Here is a 25,566-nt window from a genome sequence, read left to right on the forward strand (position 1 = left end):
AAACTATTTAAAATTATAATTTTAATTCGAGTCGAAACCAAACCATACTGAATTGAATTGCAAAATTCGATGCAAATCGATTTTTTGAATTTCTCTATTTCATTGCTTATCCTTACCGAGAACAGCCATGAAATCAAATTCCTAATTATCTTGCTTCATTCTATTTTGATTGATTTATGAATTAATAAAATTTATGATTTTATACATTTTTATTTATATTGGTTGAGTAACAGCATATATGTTTTTACATCGATAAAAACATAACCATATTCATAATTAAAATATTTCCCTATCCAAATGATGTGCAGACCACTGGACTATGCATGCATTGGTCCGCGCTTCTTTGGAAAGGTCTCCCAGGCAAGCAGTTTCCTCGGTCGTGAATTTCCGGTATTCTCAAGCAAGCGGTGCCTCTCAGGTGAATAAATTGTCGGAGAATATGAACCTTTCCAACTTCGGCAACCGACATATGGTGGCTGGAATTACACCCGATAGCATATTATGTGCCACGTTGAGTTGTTCAAGGCTCACCATTCCCCCTATCTCCTCCAGCAAACTTCCCGTAATCTCATTGAAACTTACATCCAAAACAGTCGTATTTTTAAGCCTACCGAGTCCTGCCGGCAAATAAGACCTGAAACCATTGTTACTAAGGATGATCTCTTCAAGACCAGCCATGTTCCCGAGACTCGACGGCACGCGACCGCCGAACTTGTTGTCGGCCAAGACCATAACAGAAACCAGGGAGTTCCCGAAGTTGTCCGGCAAAGGTCCCACTAACATGTTTTGGTTAATAAAAATGGCGTCCAAATCTTTGTCGAAAAGTTGTTTCGGCACGGTTCCTTTAAACTCGTTGAACCTCAAATCCAAGAACTTGAGCGAAGGCAAAAAGTTGTTTCGGCACGGTTCCTTTAAACTCGTTGAACCTCAAATCCAAGAACTTGAGCGAAGGCAACTCGAGAATTGTACGGAAGACGGCTATCGGATAGAGTAAAATTAAACTGATAATTTGAGAAAATAAAAATAAAGATAAAAGAGACGCAAAATTTACGTGAAAAACCCGTAAATAATATAGGGTAAAAACTACGGGCAACGGTAGAAGAATTTCACTATGAGAAAAATAAGAATTACAACCTCTCTCGATCTACTCAGGAGAAAACAATGATAATTCTCTCTTGATAAAAATGAGAAAACAACTCTAAAAAAACTCTCTAAATTCTCTCTAGTATTGGAAGAAAGCTAGAATGCTATGGGATGGTTTTGAAGCTAAATGAGCTAGGGTATTTATAGTTGAAGCTTAAGGACTAATTTGTAAATACCCTAAATTATAATGACTAGAATTGAGATTTAGCCATTATCCAAATTCAACTAATTTAGTTGCAAAATTTGACAATTATATTCGGTGCATAAATGTGCACTTTCGGTGCACTTTCGGTGCATCCCATGTTTCTGACTTGTAACAATCTCCCACTTGAAGATTTGATTGGAACAATCATATCTTCACACCATTCTTTCTACCTTGTATCATCATGTTGCTTACGTCTCTGACAGACCACAAGAGGATCGACACCAAGTAAATTTATAGCGTTGATCGCCTTCGTCATGAAATCTGCTATGTTGTCTTTTGTATGGATCTTCTGCATATCTACAGTTCATTCTTCCACCTTTTCACGAATGAAATGGTATTGAACTCGTATGTGCTTTGTCCTTGAATGAAATGCTGGATTTCTTGCTAGATGCAAGGCGCTTTGACTGTCACAAAACAGAGAGACATACTCTTGATTGTGCCCAAGCTCCTCCAATAACATCTTCAACCAAATTGTTTCTTTACTGGCTTGTGTAGCTGCTACATATTCTGCCTCTGTTGTGGATGTAGCCACAACTGACTGCAATTTTGAAACCCAGCTTACAGCTCCACCAGCAACTTTGAACACATACCATGTAGTAGATTTGTTTTTATCCAAATCCCCTGCATAGTCAGAATCTACATACCCATTTATTAGTAAATTTGATCCTTCATAACATAATGCAATATTTGAGGTCCCTTTGATATATCTCAGGATCCTCTTCACTGTATTCCAATGCTCTTTGCCTGGATTCGCCATGTACGACTAACCGCTCCCACTACTTGTGCAATGTCTGGTCTTGTGCATATCATAGCGAACATTAAACTTCCCACTGTTGATGCATACGGTACTCGAGACATCTCCATCCTCTTTTCTTCACTGCTAGGACTCAAACTGTAGGATAATTTGAAGTTAATAGGAAGAGGGGTATAAATTGGCTTACAATCTTGCATGCTGAATCGTGACAATATCTTCTTCAAGTAATTCTTTTGTGAAAGCCAAATCTTCCTATTACTTCTGTCTCGATGAATTTGTATCCCTAGAATCTTGTTTGATGATCCCAAGTTCTTCATTTCAAATTCCCTAGCCAGTTGTGCCTTCAATGCTTCAATATGATCTTTTTTGGGTCCTGCAACCAACATGTCATCCACATACAACAGTAATATAACAAAATGTTATCATCATAACTCTTGAAATAAACACAAGGGTCTGCATTAAGTCTGTTGTATCCAAGACACATAATGAAGGAATCAAATCTCTTATACAACACCTCGACGCCTGCTTTAGACCGTACAGAGATTTGTTCAACCTGCAAATCAAGTTCTTTTCTTTTTCTTCAAAACCTTCAGGCTGGAGCATATAAATCTCTTCTTCAAGATTTCCATGAAGAAAAGTTGTTTTAACATCTAGCTGCTCTAGATGTAAGTTCAATGTAGCACACATTGACAAAACTACTCGAACTGTTATTAGTCGAACCACAGGAGAAAATATTTCATTGAAATCAATACCTTCTTTTTGAGCATATCCTTTGACCACCAGTCTTGCACGATATCTCTCAACTTGATCGTCACCATTTCGCTTGATTTTGAAGACCCATTTGTTACCAATTGGCTTCCTTCCTTGTGGTAGTGGCACAAGGTCTCATGTATTATTTTTATGAAGGGCTTCTATTTCTTCTTGCATCGCCATCATCCACAGTGAAGCATCTGAGCTGTTTATTGCCTCCTCATATGTTGATGGCTCATCGTCCTCTGTTAAAAGACAATATGCAATATTACCTTCTATAACATAATCTGAGTGACAATTGGGACGTCTTCTCACACGATCTGATTGACGAGTTGTTGGAGCTTCAGAACTCTCTGGTTCTTGTTCATCATGTGTTTGTTCTGTTTCAAAAGAATCTCTTTGTTCAACCTCCTTTTCCACATGTATCTGTGTAATCTTTGACTTTTCAGTGCTATCATCATCTTCTTTTCTTTGTAGCTTATCTTCTACAAAGATAACATCCATGCTGATGATCACTTTGCTGGCAGTGAGATCCCACAAGCTTTGATCCAGCTTTGAAATTTCTTGGGAGTTGTACATCATGTACACTATACTTCCAAATACATGGAGGTTTGATTAATCAGCTGGTTTTTCAGTCCACATCTCCATTTGTGTTTTCAGTCTATTGCAGTTGATAGAGCCCGATTCACCAAATAATAGGCGGTATTAACTGCTTCTGCCCAGAATGATTTTTCTAGGCCTGCATCCCTCAACATTGCTCTTGTTCTTTCTAACAAGGTTCTGTTCATCCTCTCTACCACTCCATTTTGTTGAGGAGTGTTCGCCACTGTGAACTGTCTTTTGATGCATTCTTTCTTGCAAAAGTCATCAAATTCTTCGCTTGTATATTCTCCCCCATTATCTGTTCTGAAACACTTGATCTTATTTCCAGAATCAAGTTTCACCCGCGTTTTGAAGTTTTTGAAAGTTGAAAACACATCTGACTTCTTCTTAATAGGGTACACCCAACATCTCCTAGAGTAGTCATCAATAAATTAGACAAAGTATTTTGCTCCACCTAGGGATGTAACTGGTGCTTGTCATACGTCAGAGTGAACCAATTCTAGAACAATTTTACCTCTAGAATTTGACGTGTTGAATTTCAACCGGTGCTGCTTACTTGTTATGCAATGCTCACACAAAGTAAGTGATACCTTTGTTAAGCCTGGAAGTAGCTTTTGCTCCACAAGGACTTTCATTCCTTGTTCTGACATGTGTCTAAGTTTCTGATGCCATAGCATTGCAGAATCTGAACTACATGAGGCAACAAGGCTTCTGCTTCTAGCAAAGACTCTCCTTCAGTATGTACAAGTTTGCTGCTATCTTTTCGCCTTTCAGCACCACAAGCGCTCCACGGAACACCTTCATGATTCCTTTCCGTGTTTCAATCTTGCTTGCATTATTATCCAACAATCTGTAGATAATAAATTTTTCTTCAGGCCTTTCACGTGCGCACATCTCGAACAACTTTAATTGTTCCATCGCACATCTTCAATTTGATGGTTCCCACGCCAATGATTTCTAAGGCATGATCATTGCAACTATACACAGATCCCCTTGAGACATGTTCATAATGATGGAACCATTCTCTTCTTGAGGTCATGTGATATATTGCTCCTGAATCAATGAGCCATATATCTATAAATCTTTTTCTGCCTTCCACGGTGGTTGACTCTTCACAACATAGAGCATCTCCATATCTGAAGTGTCTGCGGTATTGCCTTATGGATTGGAGTTTTTATTTAGACTTCAACAATCCTTGTTCAAGTGACCTTTCTTTCCACAGTTATAACACTTTAAATTCTTCTTGCGCCTCGACTTCGATCTACCATGTTTGTGACTGCTGCTTTGGCCACGTTCTGTTGATATCCCTCTCATCGTTGTCAACGCTTCTGTTTGTTGTAGATTTACTTGTCTGTCTTCCTTGTTCTTGCACCGATTTTCTTCTTATAGAACAGCAGCTGCAACGTCATCGAAGACTAGACTGGTGACATTATTGTTTGTCAAGTTGATGATGAGTTGATCATACGAATCTGGTAGACTTTGAAGTAGAAGTTCAGCACGCTCTTGTTCTCCTATTTTACAGCTTAAGGATGTAAGCTGAGAAAATAAAGTGTTTAGTGTATTTAAGTGCTCCGTCACTAAAGTATATTCTGGCATACGGAGAGTGTACAATTTTCTCTTAAGAAAAATTTATTGTGCAACCATGTGGCCTCGTACAATTTGGTGAGATGATCCCATATCTCCTTAGCTGTCTTCTTCTCCTCGATGCTTGACAATACTTCATCTGCTAATGCTAGATGAAAGTTTGTCATAGCATTCCATCCATTCCCATCCATTTGTTGTCATTTGTGAAATCCACTGGCCTTTCACTGATAGCTTCTAGACAACCGTCTTTCCTCAGGATAGCCTTCATCTTCAATTTCCACAATGAGAAATTTCTCCCATTGAATTTTTCAATATCAAATTTCGTTGTCATAGCTTATTTTACGGATAGCTCCCACTATTTCACTATCGTGAATAGTTCTCTGGAACCTTCAAAGAATGGTAATAACTTCTTACTTTCTTTGTTGGATGATCCACCTTTTGGTGGCAACCACAAAGACAATAAACAGATATTACATACTCTAATCTAGCTCGGATACCAATTGTTGCGGAAGACGGCTATCGAATAGAGCAAAAGCGCAACTGATAATTTGAGAAAATAAAAATGAAGATAAAAGAGACATAAAATTTACGTGGAAAACCCCTAAATAATATAGGGTAAAAACCACGGGCAACGGTAGAAGAATTTCACTATGAGAAAAATAGGAATTACAACCTCTCTCGATCTACCAATGAGAAAACAATGATAATTCTCTCTTGATAAAAATGAGAAAACAACTCTCAAAAAACTCTCTAAATTCACTCTAGTATTGGAAGAAAGCTAGAATGTTATGGGATGGTTTTGAAGCTAAATGAGCTAGGGTATTTATAGTTGAAGCTTAAGGACTAATTTATAAATACCCTAAATTACAATGACTAGAATTGAGATTTAACCATTGTCCAAATTCAACTAATTTAATTGCAAAATTTTACAATTATATTCGGTGCATAAATGTGCACTTTCGGTGCACCCCATGTTTCTGACTTTTAACAAGAAACACGCAAAGAAACTCACCGGAGAAATTGTTGTTGCTAAGATCCAGTTCGAACAGAAGCTTCAGGTCCCTGAACTTGTTCGGAACCCCACCACAAAATCGGTTGGTGCTGATGTGGAACACCGCGAGATCAGTGAGCAAGCCAATCTCTTCCGGCAAGTGCCCAACAATGTCACCGTGGTTTAAATCAATGCCGGCAACTGTTTTGATGGAGCGGTCATCAGGTGCAGGAGCGCAGTAAACCCCGGTGTAACTGCAAACATCGGAACCAACCCAATTAGCAGTGAGGTTTAAAGGGTCGGATACAATAGCTCGTTTCTAAGCTTGTAAAGCTGTGTAGGCATTTCTAAGCCTAGGGTTTTCGAATACAAGAGATGGATCACAGTTCAGGCCACCGTGGCCAGAAATGGGATGCCGCGCGCATGAGGATAACCCTATAAAGAGCGAGAAGAACAAGAGTGAGATACCCATAAGTTTAAACAATCTAGTTTCTTCTTCTTCTTCTTTTTATTTATGAATGAAGGTGTTCTTGAAATCTTTTGAAGAATTCTAAATATAAAGCTAATTTAGTACTATTTTTTATTATCATGTAATTATGTCATCCAATCAATTGAGAAGGAGGAGATTTGAAGCAGTCAATCCATGCATCAAAAGGACATGCAAAGTATTTAAGGCATGCGTTACATTCATACTTTAGTTACAGATACCTAAAGTGTCAGTTTGAAATGTGTTTTGACTTTGAATATTGCATAGCGTAATTCATGCATGTTGTTACTTTTTCAGGGGAAAAAAATTGAAGTATCCGTCATCAATAATAAAAGCTAACACGTCACCTCCACGTCACAAATTGATGATGAAGGCTATGACCGATAGATTAAATCATTCATTTTTCGAAATTTAAATTTAAAATTTAAAAAGAAATCCTTAATCATCTTTATTAATAAAAGTTTATAACAAATAGAACTTATCTACCAATCTCAATGACTAAAAGTAATGTTATTCTCTTTAAAGATTCTAAATTTAAACAGTTACGTCTACAAAATGTACATATGTTACTAATAATTATAAAAATATTAACAAACACACGTTTATAATCACCCTATGGTATTAAAAAAAGTTTAGTATTTTTTTTATTAAAATAAGGTGATTACAAAGTAACATATGTTCTAAATACTCTAAATCATTTAACAATGAACGCTCAATCACCCTACTGCAACCGCTGGTACTCGAACCCGTGACTTCTAAGAACAACAACAATTCCTTTAATAACTGAGATAAGTTGATTCATATAAAAGTTTAATAACTTTAAAATTTCATAGACTCTTGTACAATTATTTATTGTTGATGATTTAATATCAGTTAGTTCTTAGATTTGATCATGAATCTCGTACAATCAATTGTTAATGATGATTTGATATTAAGATTAGATTTGTTATTCCCACTTTCCCAAATCCCAATACGTAAATTTCTTACTCTTCCTTTCAATTTTTACCGCTCATATTTTACTACACATGCACTTCCACGATTTTCAACTCTCAAACTTCTCTCTTTATCATGTTTGATTTTGTTATTTATAATTTGCAATTTATGGAGTGTTATAAAATCATTTATAATAGATTGATAATGTAATGCGTTTTCTCATAAATTCTTAGACCACTATTGACATCCTAACTCAGTTACAACATTTTAAATCGTTCAATTAAGCCAATAACCGTTAATTTTTAACAGATGTGATGACGTGATAATTAATAAAATTGACAATCATATGCTTGGTCCTTAATACTTACACATTCTATTAATTTAATCACTATTTTAATTCAATTAAATAAATTTAACTCTCCAATCCAAAGGCACCACGTGTCACTATATGAACGAGACCCCTAGGACACATGGCACCTCCGGATTGAATAGTTAAATTTATTTAATTGAATTAAAATAGTAACTAAATTGATAAATTGTGTAAATATTAAAAACCAAATATATAATATTGCCAATTTTATTAACTGCCACATGACTTGATTAAACCATTTAAATAGTTAGGCAGTCTAATTGATCGAATCGAAATGTCAGTGGTCAAAATGAAAATGAGATGTAGTTTAGTGATCACCCATGTAGTTTACCCTAATCGAAATTGTTCTGAGCACCATAGAGTTTGAAATTCGCTTATACCTTGAAAAAACAATTCCTACATGAAAAGGAGCTTATTTGGAAACAAAAATCAAGGAGAATGTGGTTATTTGTTCCTTAAACATGGAGCATGCACTTCACCAAAACAAAGAAAGGTTGAGCATGCCCATGTCTAACTCAAGCATACACTTTTCTAACACTTCCACCGAGGTCCAAGCAACATAAAAACAAAAAAATAAACCTGAAACACATCTTTGCAGTAATTGTATCCAAAGAAGTATAAACCATGCCATAGGAGATACCTTGTCGTTTTAAAACGAAAAAAATGCATGCAATTTGAAACTAGGACAAGTTAATCTAAGAATAAATTCTGGAAAAGTAAAAGCTAGGTTCCCCTGTAATGTGAGTTCATAGGGAGTACAGCAACCTCTTGTGATGCAACCTGTTCTACATTATGGATTAAACACAGCAGTCAAGTTCATTCCATTCTCAGACTGCAGCATAGAATATAACCATGATATCTTTGCAAGTATTTACATCTGCTTTACAATTTTGACCACTCCAACTGATAGGAACTGGCAAAAAAATTCTTAACATATGCAACACTACTAAAATGTCAAATCCTACCTAAATATGAAACTACAAAAAATGCATTGTAGTGTCAAATTTTGAACCTATGTTAGCACTCAGTGACAAGAAGTCTGTAAAAATTTCTCCTTCATGCGAGAAATGAGCTTAAACTTTTCCTCCGCCTCAACCTGCTGCCGAATATCAGTTTTAGATGCTCGATCAGGATGAAATTTTAACAAGGCTCGTTTATAAGCTGCATGAATCTGGGAAAGACCATTAATTATTGTCAGAGAACAACCTGCAATTTTAAAATGGACATAAAACCATGCAAATTCTAATCTCCTCGTGGCCTCACAAAGCAGGAGCTATCAAGAAGTTAATGAAACAATAGTGTCGTTATTTTAAATGTTCTAACAATTTCTGGGCAGAGCACCTAATTTGAAACTATTGGGTACTGAGATAACAAGATATCTGAATCAATCAAATCATTTTCAAGATTCAATCAATAGGAACAATATTAATGTCAAGGATATAAAAAAAAATCCAATGTCACCCACCTCATTGGACAAGGGATAAAACCGCCACCTACAGGGATCCCCAAGCCACGAAGCAATGAGGCCATATCAATGCATGATATTTCCAATTTACTAAGCTCCTTTCTTACTTCCGTTCTTAGTTGTTCCTTTAGGGTCAAATTTTCCTCATCCTGAAGTAGAAATCAGTTTAACAGAGTAAGACATAATTATATAAAGCATATAGGATGAAGTACAAGCAACATGAAAGACAAGGATAAAAAATAATTATAGATAAATATCCCTACCTTCTTTTGAGTCTCCCTCATTTCCTCCAGACGTTGTTTTTGTCGTCTCTCCATATCCAACACACGCATACTTTCAGCCTTTCTCCTTTTACGCAATCTTTGAGCCTCTTCAGCCTGCAAAAGAAGCAAGTTAGATAAATGTTAAGCAACATGTTCAATCAAATATTCCATGTACAACACAAAACCATTCACCAAAAACATTCAATCAGATGTTGCTTGCATTTTACATGTAAATGTGATTCACAGAACTAATTTTGTACTCCAACTTCATCAAGTTTAAACACTAAACTAATACAAAATAGCCAAATATGAACCTGTTAATAAGACAAACATTAGTTATCCAAAAAAAGGTACCGATATTGAAACTTGTTTAACAAATTGTATGAAGATTATAAGACAACAAGTCAACTAACATGTTTATAAATTAACCATTGAGTTAACAGTGTAGATGATGATAAACAGACTGCAAAGGAAACTGTGTTGAAGTTGAAAAGGAGATGAGAAAGATATGATTGCATCAGCATGCTTTCTGGTTAAAAAAAATCAGACCATAATACAAAAGACTAGTGTAAAATGCAGATTATCTCATCCAAACAAGTTTTCAAATAATTAATTACTTGTTCCCTAAAATCTTAGCAATGTACAGAAAACAAAAGTAAGCATCCAGTCCAGAGAGAGAGAGAGAGAGAGAGAGAGAGAGAGATCAATTTAAGTGCCAAACCTGAATTTTTAACTCTCGCTGCCGAGATGCCCATTCTTCTTCCATAGCTTGCTTGTATTCATCTGTCTCCTTGAACTTTTCTCTGTCTATAATCATATCCTTTTTACAAGAAACAATGGCATCAGCAACTTGAACATGCACACTTTCATCATATTTTTTACTGTTGAGCATAGAATTAATGTTTGATAGCTCTGCCATGGACAAAGATTGCCTTATTTGAGTTCCATTATTCTGAAAACTGTCCACATCACAAAATCTCTTACTGCTGACTACTCGAATTCCATCCAATGGGGTCTTAACAGAAGTGGATTCATCAAAAAGAGTTCTGACTTCAACATCGACAGGATTCACATCTTTTTCAACCGGTTTTTCTTCCGATGATTCTTTGGATTGTAGCTTCTCTTCTCCATTTGCAAATGTATTTCCATGTTGCAAATCACTTGGGTATGGGTCAAAATTTGAGGGTGTCCAAGAAAACTCTTCATTTCTATTCCTTGAAAGAGGAACTTTTACAAATCTTTCTCTTCCAAATATAACATCAGCCTGAACATGAAAAAACTGTGCTTCAGCAGTTGGCCCATATTTTGATCGTGAAAGGCTTTCAGGGTCAACTTTATCATCAGATTCTACGAAAGGCCTTTCTGTCCCACGATTGAGACATGTATCATCCTGGTAATTATCACTGTCAATCTCAAAGGTAGGAGAGTTTTGTTTCTGAAGACTTGAACCGCTTGAACCGGAGGATGCAGGGGTTTCAGCATATTGTTGACTCGCATTTTCTCCAACTCCTGGAGGAGTGTCATTACGTGATCCTGAGCCACTTGTCTGATCCTCTAAACCAGATTGACCATTTCTAATATTATATTGCCTTCTCCGGGAAGCTTTCTCCCATTGTTCTTGAAATTTTCCAACAGAACCTTCAATAAGTTCACAATCAGAATAATCACTTTCAGATGAGCTATCCTCAGACTCAGGACTTAAACCAAAACGCTTTCCAAAAGGAGTCTTCCCAGCATAGGTTTTCTTGCACTTTGATAGTTTAAATGCAGGTCTCTTTTCCCTGATGAACCAGCAGTCATCATCATCTAATCCTGTAGATTTCAGCTTAAAGTCCGATGCAGGACAACTTTTTCTTGATGAGGCCTCACTATCCAAGTCACCACCACATTTACAAATCTCGGGATTATCCATTTTATCAGTTTCATCATCATCAATGCTAATTATATCTGGAGCAGGAAAATGCTTACCACTGCTAGGCCCACTGAAACCTTGTAAACATTCCTCCACAGACTCAGGAGCATCAATGATGATAATGTTCTCAAATCTATCACCATCAACATCAATGAAAGCAACATTCCCAAATTTCCCTTTCATGTTACAGCTTTTCAACAGGTTCTTCCTCGCTGCTTTCCCACTCATTTTTCTTCTGCTTTCAGCATGATTAAAGACAAACATATCCCTGATTAGCAATAATACAACAAATGAAACAGGAAATACACAATAATCTCACATCAAACCAGTTATTACCCTTTTTAACGAGGCCCCTGCTCTTTTAAAAAAATACCCTTTTTCCATTTAAACCATTGTCCCCAAGATTCAAGCACACAATCTAATACATACAGAGATCAAGAATTTAATTCCTTCAAAAAATAAAAGATCAAGAATTTAAGTAATTGTTAAAATAAATTTTCAAAGCTCGAAACACAGAGAAACATAGCCAATAGCATAAAGACTACACAGAATTCAAAACGTAAGAAAAAGGTCAAGCGAATTCAAATGATCCAACAAGCTTAGGTTCACTAAATTCACAAACGGAATCCACAAAAAGGTCGCAGCAACTATAAACCCTAATTCCAGTTAGCAGTTAAAAACACGAAATTGAAGAGAAATCGTTAAAAAAATAATCGGATATAACTACCATAAACAATTAAGACAGTAGGGGAGAAATTAAAAGATCAAATTACTGAAAATGCAACGGCAGGAACTTACTTTAACCAAAGCGACAGAGAAGAGAAGAGAAGAGACAGAGCGGGGGGGATTCAAAGGGAAAAGGAGATCGATTTATAGGGAGAAATAAACAGTGAGAGCATTGAAGAAACTGGGTCGTTGGGGTTTTCTGATAATTTGCGGCGAGTGCTCTCGATTCATGATCAAAACTGTTAAATCCGCATACAAGAAAATTCGGCTTATGAGGAGGAGAATATTAAATTATTAATAATAATAATGAAGAAACCAAACAAAATATGAGAAGTAAATAATGATGGGGAATCTTGCTTGATACGCACGAGGGGAGACTAATATTTGGGGGGGGGTTTAATAAAAGAAATTAAAGTATTTTAGATTTTTTTAAAAAAATATTAAATTAAGATAATATCTATTCTAATTATTTTTAAATTATTTAATAATAGACATTATATTTTTTAAATTTTATTTATGGGTCATGAATTCTTTCAAGAAAACAAATAATTATTCTGTTATTTAAAATTTAACACATAACAAATAACATCTGAATTTTACCGTTTTGAAAACCCTAGGCTTGAAGATTCAAATAAATTAAATTTGAATAATAGCCGTTTTATTAATTTAGTAATGGAAGAAGGCATTGCGGCTGTTCTGTTACGGGAATTGTTTTATATGGCATGTCGTGATGAAAAGCTTCTAGGAAGCTTACGTCAGATTTGGCGCATAGCTAATTTCATAACCCTTTTTCTCTGTTTTTCTATTTCTAACTTTCTTTTGGCACTCTCTGCCTTTTTCCCGTATTTCAACTTCAAAATTTCAGCCCTCTCCGCCTATTTCAACAGCCATAGGGTTATGTAGATGGGGTGAAACCCTAGAATACTTTTAAAGAGAGTTGGAATAAATTTAGGTAAAAAGACAATAAAGTCTCCACTACTTTAAAAAAATTAATGTCATCTTTATATTATTTTTCTGAAGATCATCTTTCTACTTATAAAATAAATTTAATATTATAATTTAATCAATGTTTTTGTCGATGATGTGGTAATTCACAGCTCTAACGTGACAGTGCACAATAATTAATGATATAATATGTAGGCTAAATTGATTTTTTTTATTTTGTTAGAGGTTAAAATTGATTTTTTTTAACTTCAATGGCTTATTTAATTTTTTAAAAAATAAAAAATATTTTACATTTTAGGTATTAAACTATTCAAATATTCAAAAAATTAAGAGTTAACTATACGAATGATCACTTATGTTTGTGCTTTGTCTACTTTTGGCCACTGATTTCAAAATACATAAGATATAATCACTTTCGTTTTTATTTAATTAAGACGTGATCACCTCGAGTTAACTGTCGTTAATAGCAATTAAATATTTTAATATATCACACATTATGTCCTTATTATTTACATATTCTCTCCATTTGGTCCTACTTTTAATAAATTAAAATAAATTTATTCCTCCAATCGAATGATGTCACATGTCATGCCATGTGTCACCATTAGGACGGAGGACTAACTTTAGTTTAATTTAATATATTTATTTCCACCAATGCTTGGTCTAAAGTAGACAACATGGTGGGTATATTTTGTATCTTAGTTTATAAATACTTAAATTCATACTATTTTATATATATTAACTTAGAAACATTTTTTATATTAACTTATTAAATATTTATTAACTTAATTTAAAAATATTTATTTTTATTTTCATTTAAAATATATATTATGTTAAAAAAATTAAAAGTATGACTAAATTAAGAGCATATGCAAATAACATTGACCAAATGTGTCATCATACCAACTATCATGTCACGTATTATGTTAATTGTTAACAACAGTTAACCCGTGATGACTACATCTTAATTAAATAAAAATGAAAATGATCATATCTTAATTAAATAAAAATAAAATTGACCATATATTAATTAAATAAAAACGAAAGTGACCACATCTTATGTTTTTTTAAATCAGTGACCAAAAGTGGACAAAATACAAACATAAGTGGTCATCCTTGTAGTTAACCCAAAATTAAATATAAAAAAATAAAAATTAAATTACTAAAATTTAAATATACATATTAAAAATACTAAACTATTATAAAAATTAAATTTTTTGAATATATATCATATGTTATTAAATGATAACTAATAAAATGGTTGTCCTTTGTTCCCATATGTAACGAGGTAAGGGAGAGGTAAGATAGTAGGATGCCCCAACACTAGGTTGAGAGCAGCTTTCGTTAAATGATAACTAATAAATTATTAAAAATAAAAAATATTTTTAAAAATATATTACACATAATATATACATGTAATATAAAGGCATATCATTAACACTTATACAAAGTATTATTATTAGATTAATCGAGACTTACGAAATTTAAATTAGTCGAAACTTACAAATTTTATAGTAATCAAAACTTATTGTTTTTATAATTATCTTTTATATTGAAACCTATTATATAATTATGTTTTAAATTAGTCAAGACTTACAAATGATAATTAGGATATATAATAAGTTTCGACCGATCCAAAAATTATAAGTCTCAACTAACTTAAATTTTGTAATTATAGATTAATTCAATAAGAATACTTTGTATAAGTGTTAGTGATAAGCCTATATGTTGCATATATTTGTTATGTATAATATAACTTTTTAAAAAATTAATTTTAATAATTTATAAGTAATTATTTTATTACCTATATATATATTCACTCTTAAAAAATTATAATAGTTTTAATATTTTAATATGCATATTCAATTTTTCAGTAATTTAATTTTTAATTTTTATATTTTTTATATTTAATTTTTTTGAATGTTTAAATAATTTTATATTTACAATTCAAAATAACCTTTATTTAAAAAACATTAAATAATTCCTTGAACATAAAAAATTGACCCTCAAGCAAAATAAAAAATTTAATTTAGCTCATCTACCATGTTATCTGCCACGTCACATTGTGGACTACCACGTCAGTATGAACTGTCACATTAGCATCGTAATAGTCAACAGTGGAAAACGTTGGTCAAAGTGCTACATTGTGTTTGTTTTCTAAGTTGAGGGTCACACTGAAAGAAAAAAAATAATACAAGGGTTACATTGATGTTTTTAAAAAGTAAAAGGACTTCTAATTCCTTTTGCCATAAATTTAAAATACATAAGGTTAAAAAATACAATCCTATTATTTTTTATAGGTATATAATTTATAAAAAATTTGAATTGAAATTTTATAATTTTAACGAGATAAATTGTTGTGATTTTCAAATTAAAATTTTAAGGGACTAAAATTATATTTATAACATTTAGGAGGCCATTGTCATCAGTTTAAATTTAATATTCAATTTTTTTTTTCAAAATTTATTATAAGTTTCAATCGATTTAAGTTAAATCACTTTAAATTTGAGTCATTTTAAGCTATCTGATTAAATTATTTTAAGTGATTTGTTTGGATGATTTTAATTTCAAATCAACTTTAAGTTAATTTCAGTTTTAACTTTGAATCATTTCATATTAATTTTAAAATCGAATAATTAATTTTTATGATTAAATCAAGGTGGAATCAAGTTGAGTAAACTAAATTTTTGGGTTCAAGTAATAATTAACGAGCATACCTAATTTTTTTAAACATTTATATATTGATGGTTATTGTCTTACTAAAAAGATTTTTAATTGCCAAAACGTTTAAGGCAGTGAAGAATTGCTTTCTTATTTGAAAATAAAAGATTTAATTAGAAAATAAGTGCCTAAATTATATATTTTTTAAAATAAGTGTTTACTTGTTTTATTTATCTATGTATTTATCATTACAAACGTTATCACTTTAGGTATTTCGATCATAACAACTATTAAAAACCCCATTAAGTAACATTTATACATTTTGGCAATTTTAGAAATTTTATTTAAAAAAAACTTAAATATATTATTATAATAGAAAACCCAATTTTTTTTTAAATCAGAAGAAATCTCAAATTCCTAAAAATCTCTCAAAATAATCCTAGAAAATTTTAAAATATAAAAATAACCCTTAATTCTTAAAATCTCTTTTTCTAATCCCCTTTACTCCAATCCCCAATCATCTCCGACCACCTATCTTTTGGAGAAAAATGACCCATACGTAGCCAACCACCCAATGTCGAACATAATCCTAGCTATCATCTGAAAATCCAAAATTCTCAAACTCATACTCTCCAATCCTTAATTCCTAAAATTCCAAATACGTCGTAAATCCTTAATCTAGAAAATAAGTTGCTGACCCGTCGACCACCATTATTTTTATTTATTGTTCAGATGGATTGGAATTTCAGGGTTATCTCAGTCGGGGGTTTGGGGAGAGGGAGGGGACGAACGGTTGCCGGGAAGGGGCACGTCAGGTTGTTTTTTTTCGGGGGGGAGGGGGGCGTGGGATATTTTCTAAAATGAGTTTTAAGTTTTTTTTTTCAAAATATTTTTTAAGTTTTTTTTAAAGAAAATTCAAAATTATCAAAACATGACATATGTCATCTAACAGGATTTTTTAACGGCCGTTACAGTCGGACACTTAAAGTAGTAACATTAGTAATGTCAGGGATTAGGGCATCTATTTAGGAAAAATGGTATATTTTGAGTACTTATTTTCTAATTAAGCCAAAATAAGGTAAGAAAAGGGTTTGGATCTTTGGTTAAAAAGCACATGAACCATGAATCGGATGCTGGAAAGCAACTACCATTATAAGGTAAACCAACTTCAACAACAAACATGGAAATAATATTAAATATATTAAAGTCAATAAGAATGATACATCCATGATAAACATTGACATCAATTACATCCATGATAAACATTACATCAATTACATCCATGATAAACATTGACATCAATCCCTTCTACAGAAATCTGAGGAACCACTCCACAGAAACACATGCATATACAAACACAATCACCCAAATGAAGCCAAAACAAACAGAAAAGGAAAATAACCGAGCAAAACAAAAGATTCTAAACTTGCCTATCTTATTTCTTCATCCGCTTTTGAGCATGATCGGATTCCTCTCCATTGCTCACATCTCTAAGATGGGTCATTGCTCGAGTGGGGGAATTCTGTGGATCCTGTTAAAATATTGAACACCAAGTTGTTGTGTATGTTAGACTAATTTAATCAATACAGTCCCCTCAAATTTTAATAAACAACATGGAACAATAGACCTCTTAACGGGATTGACCAACAAGAGGTGACCGATATCTTTATTTGTTCCAGCCATACCTTAGCAGAAGTTCCTGATGTTAGTTCTCTGTTAGCATGCTTTCCGAGATCGATCTGCACCGAGATGTTGGCCTGTGACAGATCCAAACCCGCACTCTGCAGTGCTTGTGTCAGAGAGTTCAATAACCTGGTCAACATCAGAATCCATAAACATTATCAACTTAAAGTTCAGAGCATCCTAAACCCAATGAGTTTTGTTTTAGCCACACAGTATTTTGTCTTGTCGAGGAACCGGTCAGTGCACCCCCCGCGGGAGATGACAAAGGAAGCATACGATAAACATAAAAATTAAATCTAGACAGCCTCGGGCCTCAAATGATGGGAGCAACTATTGCTGATGTAAAATATCAGAACAAATCATAATATGTTCAAAAAAAGAGCAGTGATGTAAAATTTTGCAACTCAAAAATCCCATAAACTATAGAAGATATGTAATTGACGCGTCATACATGTGGAGGATCGAAAAAGAAAAGAAGATTAACCCACCCTTCAGAATAGACACTCGATATGCTAATTGTTCCTCCTTCAATGGTCAGATCTTCAAGTTGGTTCAATGTATCGTTGCCGATAAAGCACTCGGTCGATTGAGCCTCAGATACTGCTCTCTGAAGGGGATGCACAAGCATGTTATAACCTTGGACGGGCATAGGTATTTTCCAACTCATCAACTCAGGTTGCTGATCCATAGCTTTGGACATTGTGTCTCTGAGAGAATCAGATTCTACCAGATTTTGAGAACCTGTAATCATTGTGGGGTCGATGTTGCTGTTATTCTCATCAAACTTCCCGGAAAATGCAGACCCCAGACCAGAACCATTTTTAATAGCTTGCTGTTGACCACCAAAGCTCTGAACGCGCCAATGACTATTTCTCTATAATAAAGTACGGAAAATCTTCAATACCGAGTAACTTATGAATACAAGCGATTAACCCCGTGAAAATAATTAACATGCTTCTCCCAAGATAACATGGATATAATGTCTCTGGTAATAAGCCGAGTAACGTATCATCCATGTCAAACATACTCATATCGAACACATAACCATATATGAAACTTACCCCTGAGTTCAAGTAAAACATAGTTTTAAATTGCAAATTAAATGCTAAACTCCGTAGATAGTAAGGATACAAGAACATACCCATGGCATTAATTTTGTTGGCTCAGAATTCCATTCCTGATATGAACCCTCATACTTTTTAACCTTCTCCTGTAAATATTGAACATACTCTATCACCTGCAAAAGAACATCGATTTCAACAATTTCTTAAACAAGTAAACAGATCAATCAGAATTTTCATATGCATAAAATATATGAAAATATTCAATCTGCAGATTCACAACCTACCTCTAGAAGGAAGGAAGCTGTATCTCTCTTTTGATCAGGGTTCGGAATTAGATTTCTCAATAATTGAAACCTAAAAGCATCAGAAAAATGTTCCATGTTACCATTCACTTAGTTAAGCTACCATCATTGATCCAATATTTCTTATTGGAGTTTAACAAGAAATTCTATATATATATATACACCTTTCATTAATCTTACTCCGTCTCCTTTGCTCCGTAACCGAGTGTTTCGATCGTATAGCGTTAGCCTTATCACTGTTATTCCCATCTGTTTTAAACAACAAAAAAATGTAATATATAAAGAAAACCCGGAATTCCAGATTCAACAAAAGAAAAGAAAAACCCATTGAGAAACAATCATTAATCATCTAGAAATAAAGTGATAGAAGAGAAGAAAAGGGAAAAGGGGGATCTGGAGGGCAAACAGTGGGATCCAATAGAATAATACCTTTGTTGGTGTTGTTATTAATAGTGTTTAAAGACATCGTTTGATTAAAGGATGGCCCTTGATTTTTGGAACCAAACTCTTCTTCCTCGTACTGTTCTTCCTCCTGACTTCCCTTTCCTGTTCTCATCTACGCTCCTTCTCCTCCAGATGTCAAAAAACAAACAAACAAACACGACGAAAAAGAAACCCAAGATGTGGAGATTAAAAAAATATGATAATTTGATAGGGGGGAAAAAGGAAGGAAGTGGAGAGAAAATGGGAAGGAAAAAAAATGGTGTTTTCCTGGTAGGTTGGTTTGTTCCCGGCGAGAACAGCAGTGGACAAAGAAATGTGATGCGGGTGAATTTATGAATGCCCCGTGCATTTTTTTGGGCCCTAGGCTAGATTATTATTATTATTATTTTAAATAAATTAAAATTATTATAAAATAGTATATATTTTAATTATTTATTAATAAATAATTAATTATTTTATTATAATTGTTGGTGTTTAAATACGAGACCTTTAAGATCAACATCTATTTTTTTAACCAATGAAGTTAATTATTTCGTGCCCCTAGGCTAGATTGGGGAAAAAATATGGGAACATTATTGGTGAAGTTTCCTACTAGATCCTCTTAATTTTAAAACCTGAAATATTGGTTCCATTAGAAAATCATTTAATCACTTTCGATTTCTTCTTTTAAATAGCGTGAATTATTATAATGTAATATATGTTGAAAATATCTTTCTGATTTATTGATAAATGTACAAACACTTTGCAGATGCAATTGTTCGAATCTAAAATCTTTAGAAAAAAATACTCTCTTCAATTACCGAAATCACTTAACGAATTCAATTATTTTTAATTTCGAAAGCAAACATTAAGTACAATCACAGTGTTATTTTTTTCAATCAATTTGAATAAACTATCTTTGAATGTTTGGGCTTAATTTAGATCATATAGTTATATGAGCTTATTATCTGTTATCATTGTTTGAAAGCTTGAAAAAACCATGGAGAAAAAACGTATACACATGTATGGCAGACTGTTACGAGAATATGAATTCTCTAAATGCAGCACATATTTTTTTTTGCTCTCCAATTCTAAGGCTTCATCCAGACAAATCTGGATCGACTTAGGTTATACATCTGGTTTTAGTGGGTGAGTTTCCCTTCGTAATTTTTTGCATACACAAAAATTTGAACTTGAGATCTTATTTAAACTATATCAAGCGACTCACCACCTGAACCAACTCAATTGGTTAAATACAGCACATATTCAAGTATATGATCTAATCTTTCGACTTTATTTTAAAGAAAATTGAACAGGGTTTTTATTACAAATAACAGAGAAATACAAGCATCACCATAAATATTATTCGCTCACCAAAAACAGGAATATGTAACAACACTCAACCTAAATTTGTCAGTTTTATTTTTGGGTAAACTACTTAAAATGACCACTTAATTATGAGATTGGTGTCGATTTGACCACTATACTTTTAATTTTGGCATATGAGCATATAACTATTTAAGTGATTTTAATGTAACAACTTGTCATTAAAAATAGTGTAGCTGATGTGGACCTCTGACTCGCCATTAATCAATAGCATTCATATTAACTACACTGTTTATTTTAATGGCAAATGGCTACATTGAACTCACTTAAATGGTTATGTGGTTATGCTGTCAAAATAGAAAGTATGGTGGTCATATCTATACTAACCCCATAATTAAGTGGTCACTTGAGTAATTTACCCTTTTTTATCTTCCAACTTCGAATCCAAATATGTACAGTCAGAAATGACACAGATTTATAGTAATTCTCACTTTTCCAGTATTACAATACTATATAACACATTCATTCCTGTCATGGCGATTCATTCCAGTTTCTTCTTTTTTATAAACCCTCTTTGAGAGGTTCATGTGATGTCATCTTGGTCCAGAGAGCTCCATTGCAGGGACCAACAATGAAGAGTCATCGGTTAGATCAGAGTATCGTTCCCAAGGAGAGCTCCAGACCTGGATGGTTCAGCTCTTTGAGAAGCTTCCCACTTGTCGGCTAGCCTGTCGCCTTCTAGCATCCGAACCACTTCCAACATCTTCGGTCTTTGACTCGAATGATATTGAATGCATAAAAGTGCAACTCGAACCATTTCTTCAACCTCATTTCTGTCGTAGTTGTTCTTCAGATCCTTGTCAACTATCAATTCTAGTTTCTTTTCCTGGTGAATTTTTCTTACCTGCATTGCACGTAATTGTATTGTTATACAGTACCAATATCTGAATATGCTTCAAACATAGATATTTCAATGAAAACTAGTGGAAAAAAGTAAATTTGTTTGATTAGCTCACCCAGTCAAGCATGGCTCCTTTCTGGTTAGCTGATTTCTCGAATTCGAGTGCCCTCAGCCCAGATCTGAGCTCAAGTAAAAGGATTCCAAATCAGAAAACATCTGTTTTCTCAGAGGATTGCCCAGTTGATATATATTCAGGGGCTATATGTCCCACGGTGCCTCTCACGGCTGTTGTTACATGTGATTCTCGATTATACAACAACTTTGCCAATCCGAAATCTCCGATAATGTCCTCACAATCATCATCAAGAAGTATATTTGCTGCCTTAACATCCCTGTGAATTATCTTGGGATCACACTGCTCGTGCAAATACAGTAACCCCCTTGCTGCTCCTAATGCAATTCTCTTCCTTGTGCCCCAATCCAATGCTGGTTTCACTGCAACACACACAAGTTAGACAACATTATTCTCGAGTACAAAATTTCAACTTACTGAACATTTGAGATCTACGTTGCTCGGACTCATTTTTCGTTTCAAAGTACCTTTGAGGCGAGTGGCAACGCTTCCATTAGACATGTAAGGGTAAACCAGAAGCCTCTCCGTTGCAGTGATGCAAAAGCCGTAGAGACGAAGGAGGTGGCGGTGAATTGCTAAGCTAATGAGTTCCACTTCAGTTTGAAACTGGGTTTCACCTCCAATGGCGTTTCCATCTTTAAGCCTTTTTACAGCTACGATCGTTCCATCGTGTAAATACCCTTTGTATACGTAACCGAAACCTCCTTTCCCGACTAAGTTCCGGCTGCTGAAATTGTTAGTCGCCACCTGAAGTTCCTTGAAATGGAACCTCTTCAAGTTTCCAAGACATATTTCTTCTTGGTGTTGTTCTGAGATGTTAAGAGAGAGAGAAAATGTTTGTATGGAGACAAATTAAATTAGCCCTTTTTCATCAACAATATTCTGGTTTCATGTGTGTGTGTGTCTGTGTATGTATATATATATATATAGTTTTTACTAACCATTAACGTCAAAGAAGATTTGCTGGTTGTGTTTTTTTCTCCACCAAAGAAAGAAACCAAAGGCAAGACTAAGTAGGCAAATGCAGGCAAGTGTTAAGCCAATGGCTAAAGCAATTTCACGGCTCTTGGATCTACTAGAAAAGAACAAGGATATTCTTTAAATCATGCCTAACGTTATATGATGTCAGATTGATAGAATTAAACAAGGGTAAACTACATGTTCAATACCCCAACTATTATTTTTGTTCTGTTTTAGTCACTCAACTATTAATTGTTTTTCAAATCATGCCTAACGTTATGTTTTAGTTTCATTTTGGTCACATGCCTTTAATAATATAACAGAAACGCTGACATGGTATTCTTTAAATTTTTTCAGTAATGGTGTGGCATTACCTTATGGTGAAACATCAGCATCACCGTTAATTTTTTAACGGTGGGTGACCAAAATAAAACAAAAAACGTAACATTAGGTATGATTTTGAAACAAAAAATAGTTGGGTGACCAAAACAGAACAAAAGTAATAGCTGGGGTACTAAACATGTAGTTTACTCGTTAAACAGTTACTTGAGAAACATTGAAGAGGGAAGGTTTTGTTCTTACTTTGTGAATTATTTAAAGAAAGAGACATTGGCGTTGGTCTGGTTCTGGAGCAATCTTTTTCAGTCTCTACACCACAAATCAGTGGGTTTCCGAAAATACTGTGTCAACTAAAAAATATGTAAGCAAATAATATATATATATATATATATATATATATATATATATTACTTCATACAGGGTAAATTTACATGGTAAAACAAAATCTAACTCTATCTTACTTGTATGTTTTTGCAAGCAATTCTGGGAATGAACCGCCCAAATTATTGACCCTGTAATATAAGACAGATCACGCATATTGTTGAAAATCCTCGTACTGTGTCTGATATGAATTAACTTTGGAAATAAAATAACTGGAACTTGGAATTCATAGGATTTAGTGAATTACAGGAAATTTAGCTGCGACATGTTTGCCAAAGAGGAAGGGATTGCTCCTGAGAGAGTGTTGTTATTCAGCCTCCTGTTATTATTCAAACAGAACCACATCATCAAATTCAAACCTTTTTTTATATGTAGATACTTAGAACAACTCTCGTTCGAAACAATTCATGTTCAAAACAACTCCCATGGTAGGTGTGGATGCTGGATTAGCTGTTCGGATACAACTCATGTCCCGAACATCTGTTGTTTCAGAAACACAGTTATATGTTGGTTCAGAAGAGATAGCAGCATGAGAATAAGGTGATTACACGAACCAGCCGAACAATTCGATATAGATACTTAAAGATACAGAAGACTTTTCAGACGGGATAGAGTGCCGGGAATTCGACCTTCGAAACGGTTGTTAGAAAGATCAAGGTTTTCGAGCTTCGAAAGCTTCCCTAGTCCCGATGGTACATTTCCTGATATATTGTTATTCTGAAGGCTCCTGTAAAAGCAAAGGATTTTTATTGAACAAAGCAATCATAAACTAAATCACAATTGTCATAGTAAGATCTGAGAACTGATGCTCACAAAAGCTGGAGATTTGTCAAGTTTCCAATGGTAGGGGCAAGAGTACCAGACAAATATGGCTTGGAGCTTCCCTGTAATAAGAAAAAACATTTGAGCCAACAAGCTTGTAATAAGTTCATTTAACCATAACATCAAATACTTACAAGACAGTGACTACACCGTCAGCACAAGTGATCATGTTCCAATCGCAAGGATGAACAGCAGTGTCGTCCCAAGTCTTAAATACTCCATGAGGATCGACCAGAGTTTATGCCCACTAAAGCTTGCACTGAACAAAACAAAAGATTCATTTCCTGCTTGCAAACTCACTTCTTTACAGAATTTAACAAGACAAGCAGCCATTTGATTAGAGTTACCTTCAAAGTTAACATCTTTTGGTGGAAGCGATCCAAATGCAAAAGTCCACAAGCAGACCAAAACCACAACTCAAAACAAACCCGTCTTTCGTTAGCCCCATTGATCCAGCACTTGTTGCAGTCCCAAAAGAAAACAGATTCTTGTAAGAAATGACCCAAACTGAAGTGATGTTTCGGTAGGATTTCTCTTGTCGCTGTCGGGACTTTCTTTGAGAGCTCAGAATCATGGAATACCAGAAACTCTGATCAGTAACATGGCTGTCACTGGTTCAAAATCAAAAGCTGAGAAAAAAGAAATAGTATACAAGAAAGGTAAGTTATTACCCAAACACGTATGCTTTCAAATGATAACTTGATAAAGGAAAGAGGAATCCTTTCAATCATGCATTTATATCTGGAATTGGATTTTTTTCTTTTTTTCTTTTACAGAAATTTTGTGTGACAAGAAGGTGACTCTAAAACTTAAGGAAAAATTTTATAAAGTTACAATAAGACCAGCGTTGATGTATGGATCAGAATATTGGATAATCTAGAAGAATCACGTAAGGAGGATGGAGGTCGCAGAAATAAGAATGCTTCGATGGACATGTGGTTAGACTATGTGGAAAATTACTCCAAACTCTGCAAATAGGATGTCCTTGGGGGTGATGCTTGTATCCGAAAAATTGAGGGAGGGAAAACTATGGTGGTTTGGACATGTCATTAGGAGACAACAGTCGGATGCGGTCAGGAGGGTAGAGTCGATTATAGTCGACGGTGCCAGAAGGAGAGGACGACCAATGAGGAAGTGGGTAGACTGCTTGAGATCTGATTTGAAGGATTTAACCCTTACCGAGGACATGACCTCTGATAAGAAAGTATGGAGACTTAAGACCAGGGTAGCAGAGTAGTGTGGGTCACATCTATAGGGTGTAGCATCTCTGCCTTCTTTTTAATGCCTTTATAGTAATTTCCTTGACTTCTACTTTTAATACATTTTTGTCATGGGAATTTTTGAAGGATTAGAACTAGGATAGCGGAGTAGTGTTGCATTAGTTTAGGTTTTAACCCATTTGACATTATTCCTTTATCGTAGCTTGCAACCACTGACTTC

The 25,566-nt window shown here is 34.3% G+C and overlaps 2 protein-coding genes, 1 long non-coding RNA gene and 2 pseudogenes across 4 annotated transcripts; all 5 read right to left on the reverse strand.

Annotated features, from left to right (window-relative positions):
- Nucleotides 1-289: 289 nt before the first annotated feature.
- LOC120157862 lies at nucleotides 290-6,502 on the reverse strand (annotated as a pseudogene).
- Nucleotides 6,503-8,844: 2,342 nt separating this feature from the next.
- On the reverse strand, nucleotides 8,845-12,454 carry LOC120157863. Its single transcript, XM_039168866.1, has 9 exons — nucleotides 12,255-12,454; nucleotides 10,270-11,692; nucleotides 10,166-10,179; nucleotides 9,978-10,077; nucleotides 9,809-9,862; nucleotides 9,549-9,662; nucleotides 9,286-9,434; nucleotides 9,144-9,199; nucleotides 8,845-9,026 (listed from the first exon to the last, which is right to left on the reverse strand). The coding sequence occupies exons 2-9, from the start codon at nucleotides 11,686-11,688 to the stop codon at nucleotides 8,845-8,847; spliced, it is 2,088 nt and encodes a 695-aa protein (XP_039024797.1). The 5' UTR covers nucleotides 11,689-11,692; nucleotides 12,255-12,454.
- Nucleotides 12,455-17,083: 4,629 nt separating this feature from the next.
- Nucleotides 17,084-19,625, reverse strand: LOC120157877 (transcription factor BIM2-like). 2 transcript variants are annotated; one of them, XM_039168871.1, is made up of 7 exons: nucleotides 19,271-19,625; nucleotides 19,006-19,090; nucleotides 18,824-18,893; nucleotides 18,617-18,712; nucleotides 17,964-18,349; nucleotides 17,478-17,604; nucleotides 17,084-17,323 (listed from the first exon to the last, which is right to left on the reverse strand). In XM_039168871.1, exons 1-7 carry the CDS (start codon nucleotides 19,395-19,397, stop codon nucleotides 17,228-17,230), a joined length of 987 nt encoding a protein of 328 aa, XP_039024802.1. In that variant the 5' UTR covers nucleotides 19,398-19,625; the 3' UTR covers nucleotides 17,084-17,227. The 2 variants fall into 2 exon arrangements, with proteins under 2 accessions (XP_039024802.1, XP_039024803.1); XM_039168872.1 differs by having other exon boundaries at nucleotides 17,101-17,323; nucleotides 17,927-18,349.
- A 1,402-nt stretch (nucleotides 19,626-21,027) lies between these two features.
- On the reverse strand, nucleotides 21,028-23,773 carry LOC120157864 (annotated as a pseudogene).
- A 184-nt stretch (nucleotides 23,774-23,957) lies between these two features.
- Nucleotides 23,958-24,349, reverse strand: LOC120157873. Its single transcript, XR_005519178.1, has 3 exons — nucleotides 24,261-24,349; nucleotides 24,118-24,188; nucleotides 23,958-24,031 (listed from the first exon to the last, which is right to left on the reverse strand). It is a non-coding gene; the product is annotated as an uncharacterized LOC120157873 (long non-coding RNA).
- Between the last annotated feature and the right edge of the window lie 1,217 nt (nucleotides 24,350-25,566).

This window comes from Hibiscus syriacus, unplaced genomic scaffold (assembly GCF_006381635.1).
Source record: "Hibiscus syriacus cultivar Baekdansim isolate YM2019G1 unplaced genomic scaffold, ASM638163v2 tig00111277_pilon, whole genome shotgun sequence".
NCBI classification, from domain to species: domain Eukaryota; kingdom Viridiplantae; phylum Streptophyta; class Magnoliopsida; order Malvales; family Malvaceae; genus Hibiscus; species Hibiscus syriacus.

What these genes read in the sequence shown, in the direction of transcription:
- LOC120157877 (XM_039168871.1), bottom strand. Translation starts at nt 19,397, where the DNA reads ATGAGAACAGGAAAGGGAAGTCAGGAGGAAGAACAGTACGAGGAAGAA. An exon ending in TAATAACAACACCAACAAAG is followed by an intron (nt 19,091 to 19,270) that starts GTATTATTCTAT and finishes TGTTTAAAACAG; the next exon opens with ATGGGAATAACAGTGATAAG. An exon ending in CATCAGGAACTTCTGCTAAG is followed by an intron (nt 17,324 to 17,477) that starts GTATGGCTGGAA and finishes ATATTTTAACAG; the next exon opens with GATCCACAGAATTCCCCCAC.
- LOC120157863 (XM_039168866.1), bottom strand. Translation starts at nt 11,688, where the DNA reads ATGAGTGGGAAAGCAGCGAGGAAGAACCTGTTGAAAAGCTGTAACATG. An exon ending in TTAAACTTGATGAAGTTGGA is followed by an intron (nt 9,663 to 9,808) that starts GTACAAAATTAG and finishes CTTCTTTTGCAG; the next exon opens with GCTGAAGAGGCTCAAAGATT. An exon ending in AGGTGCTCTGCCCAGAAATT is followed by an intron (nt 9,027 to 9,143) that starts GTTAGAACATTT and finishes TTAAAATTGCAG; the next exon opens with GTTGTTCTCTGACAATAATT.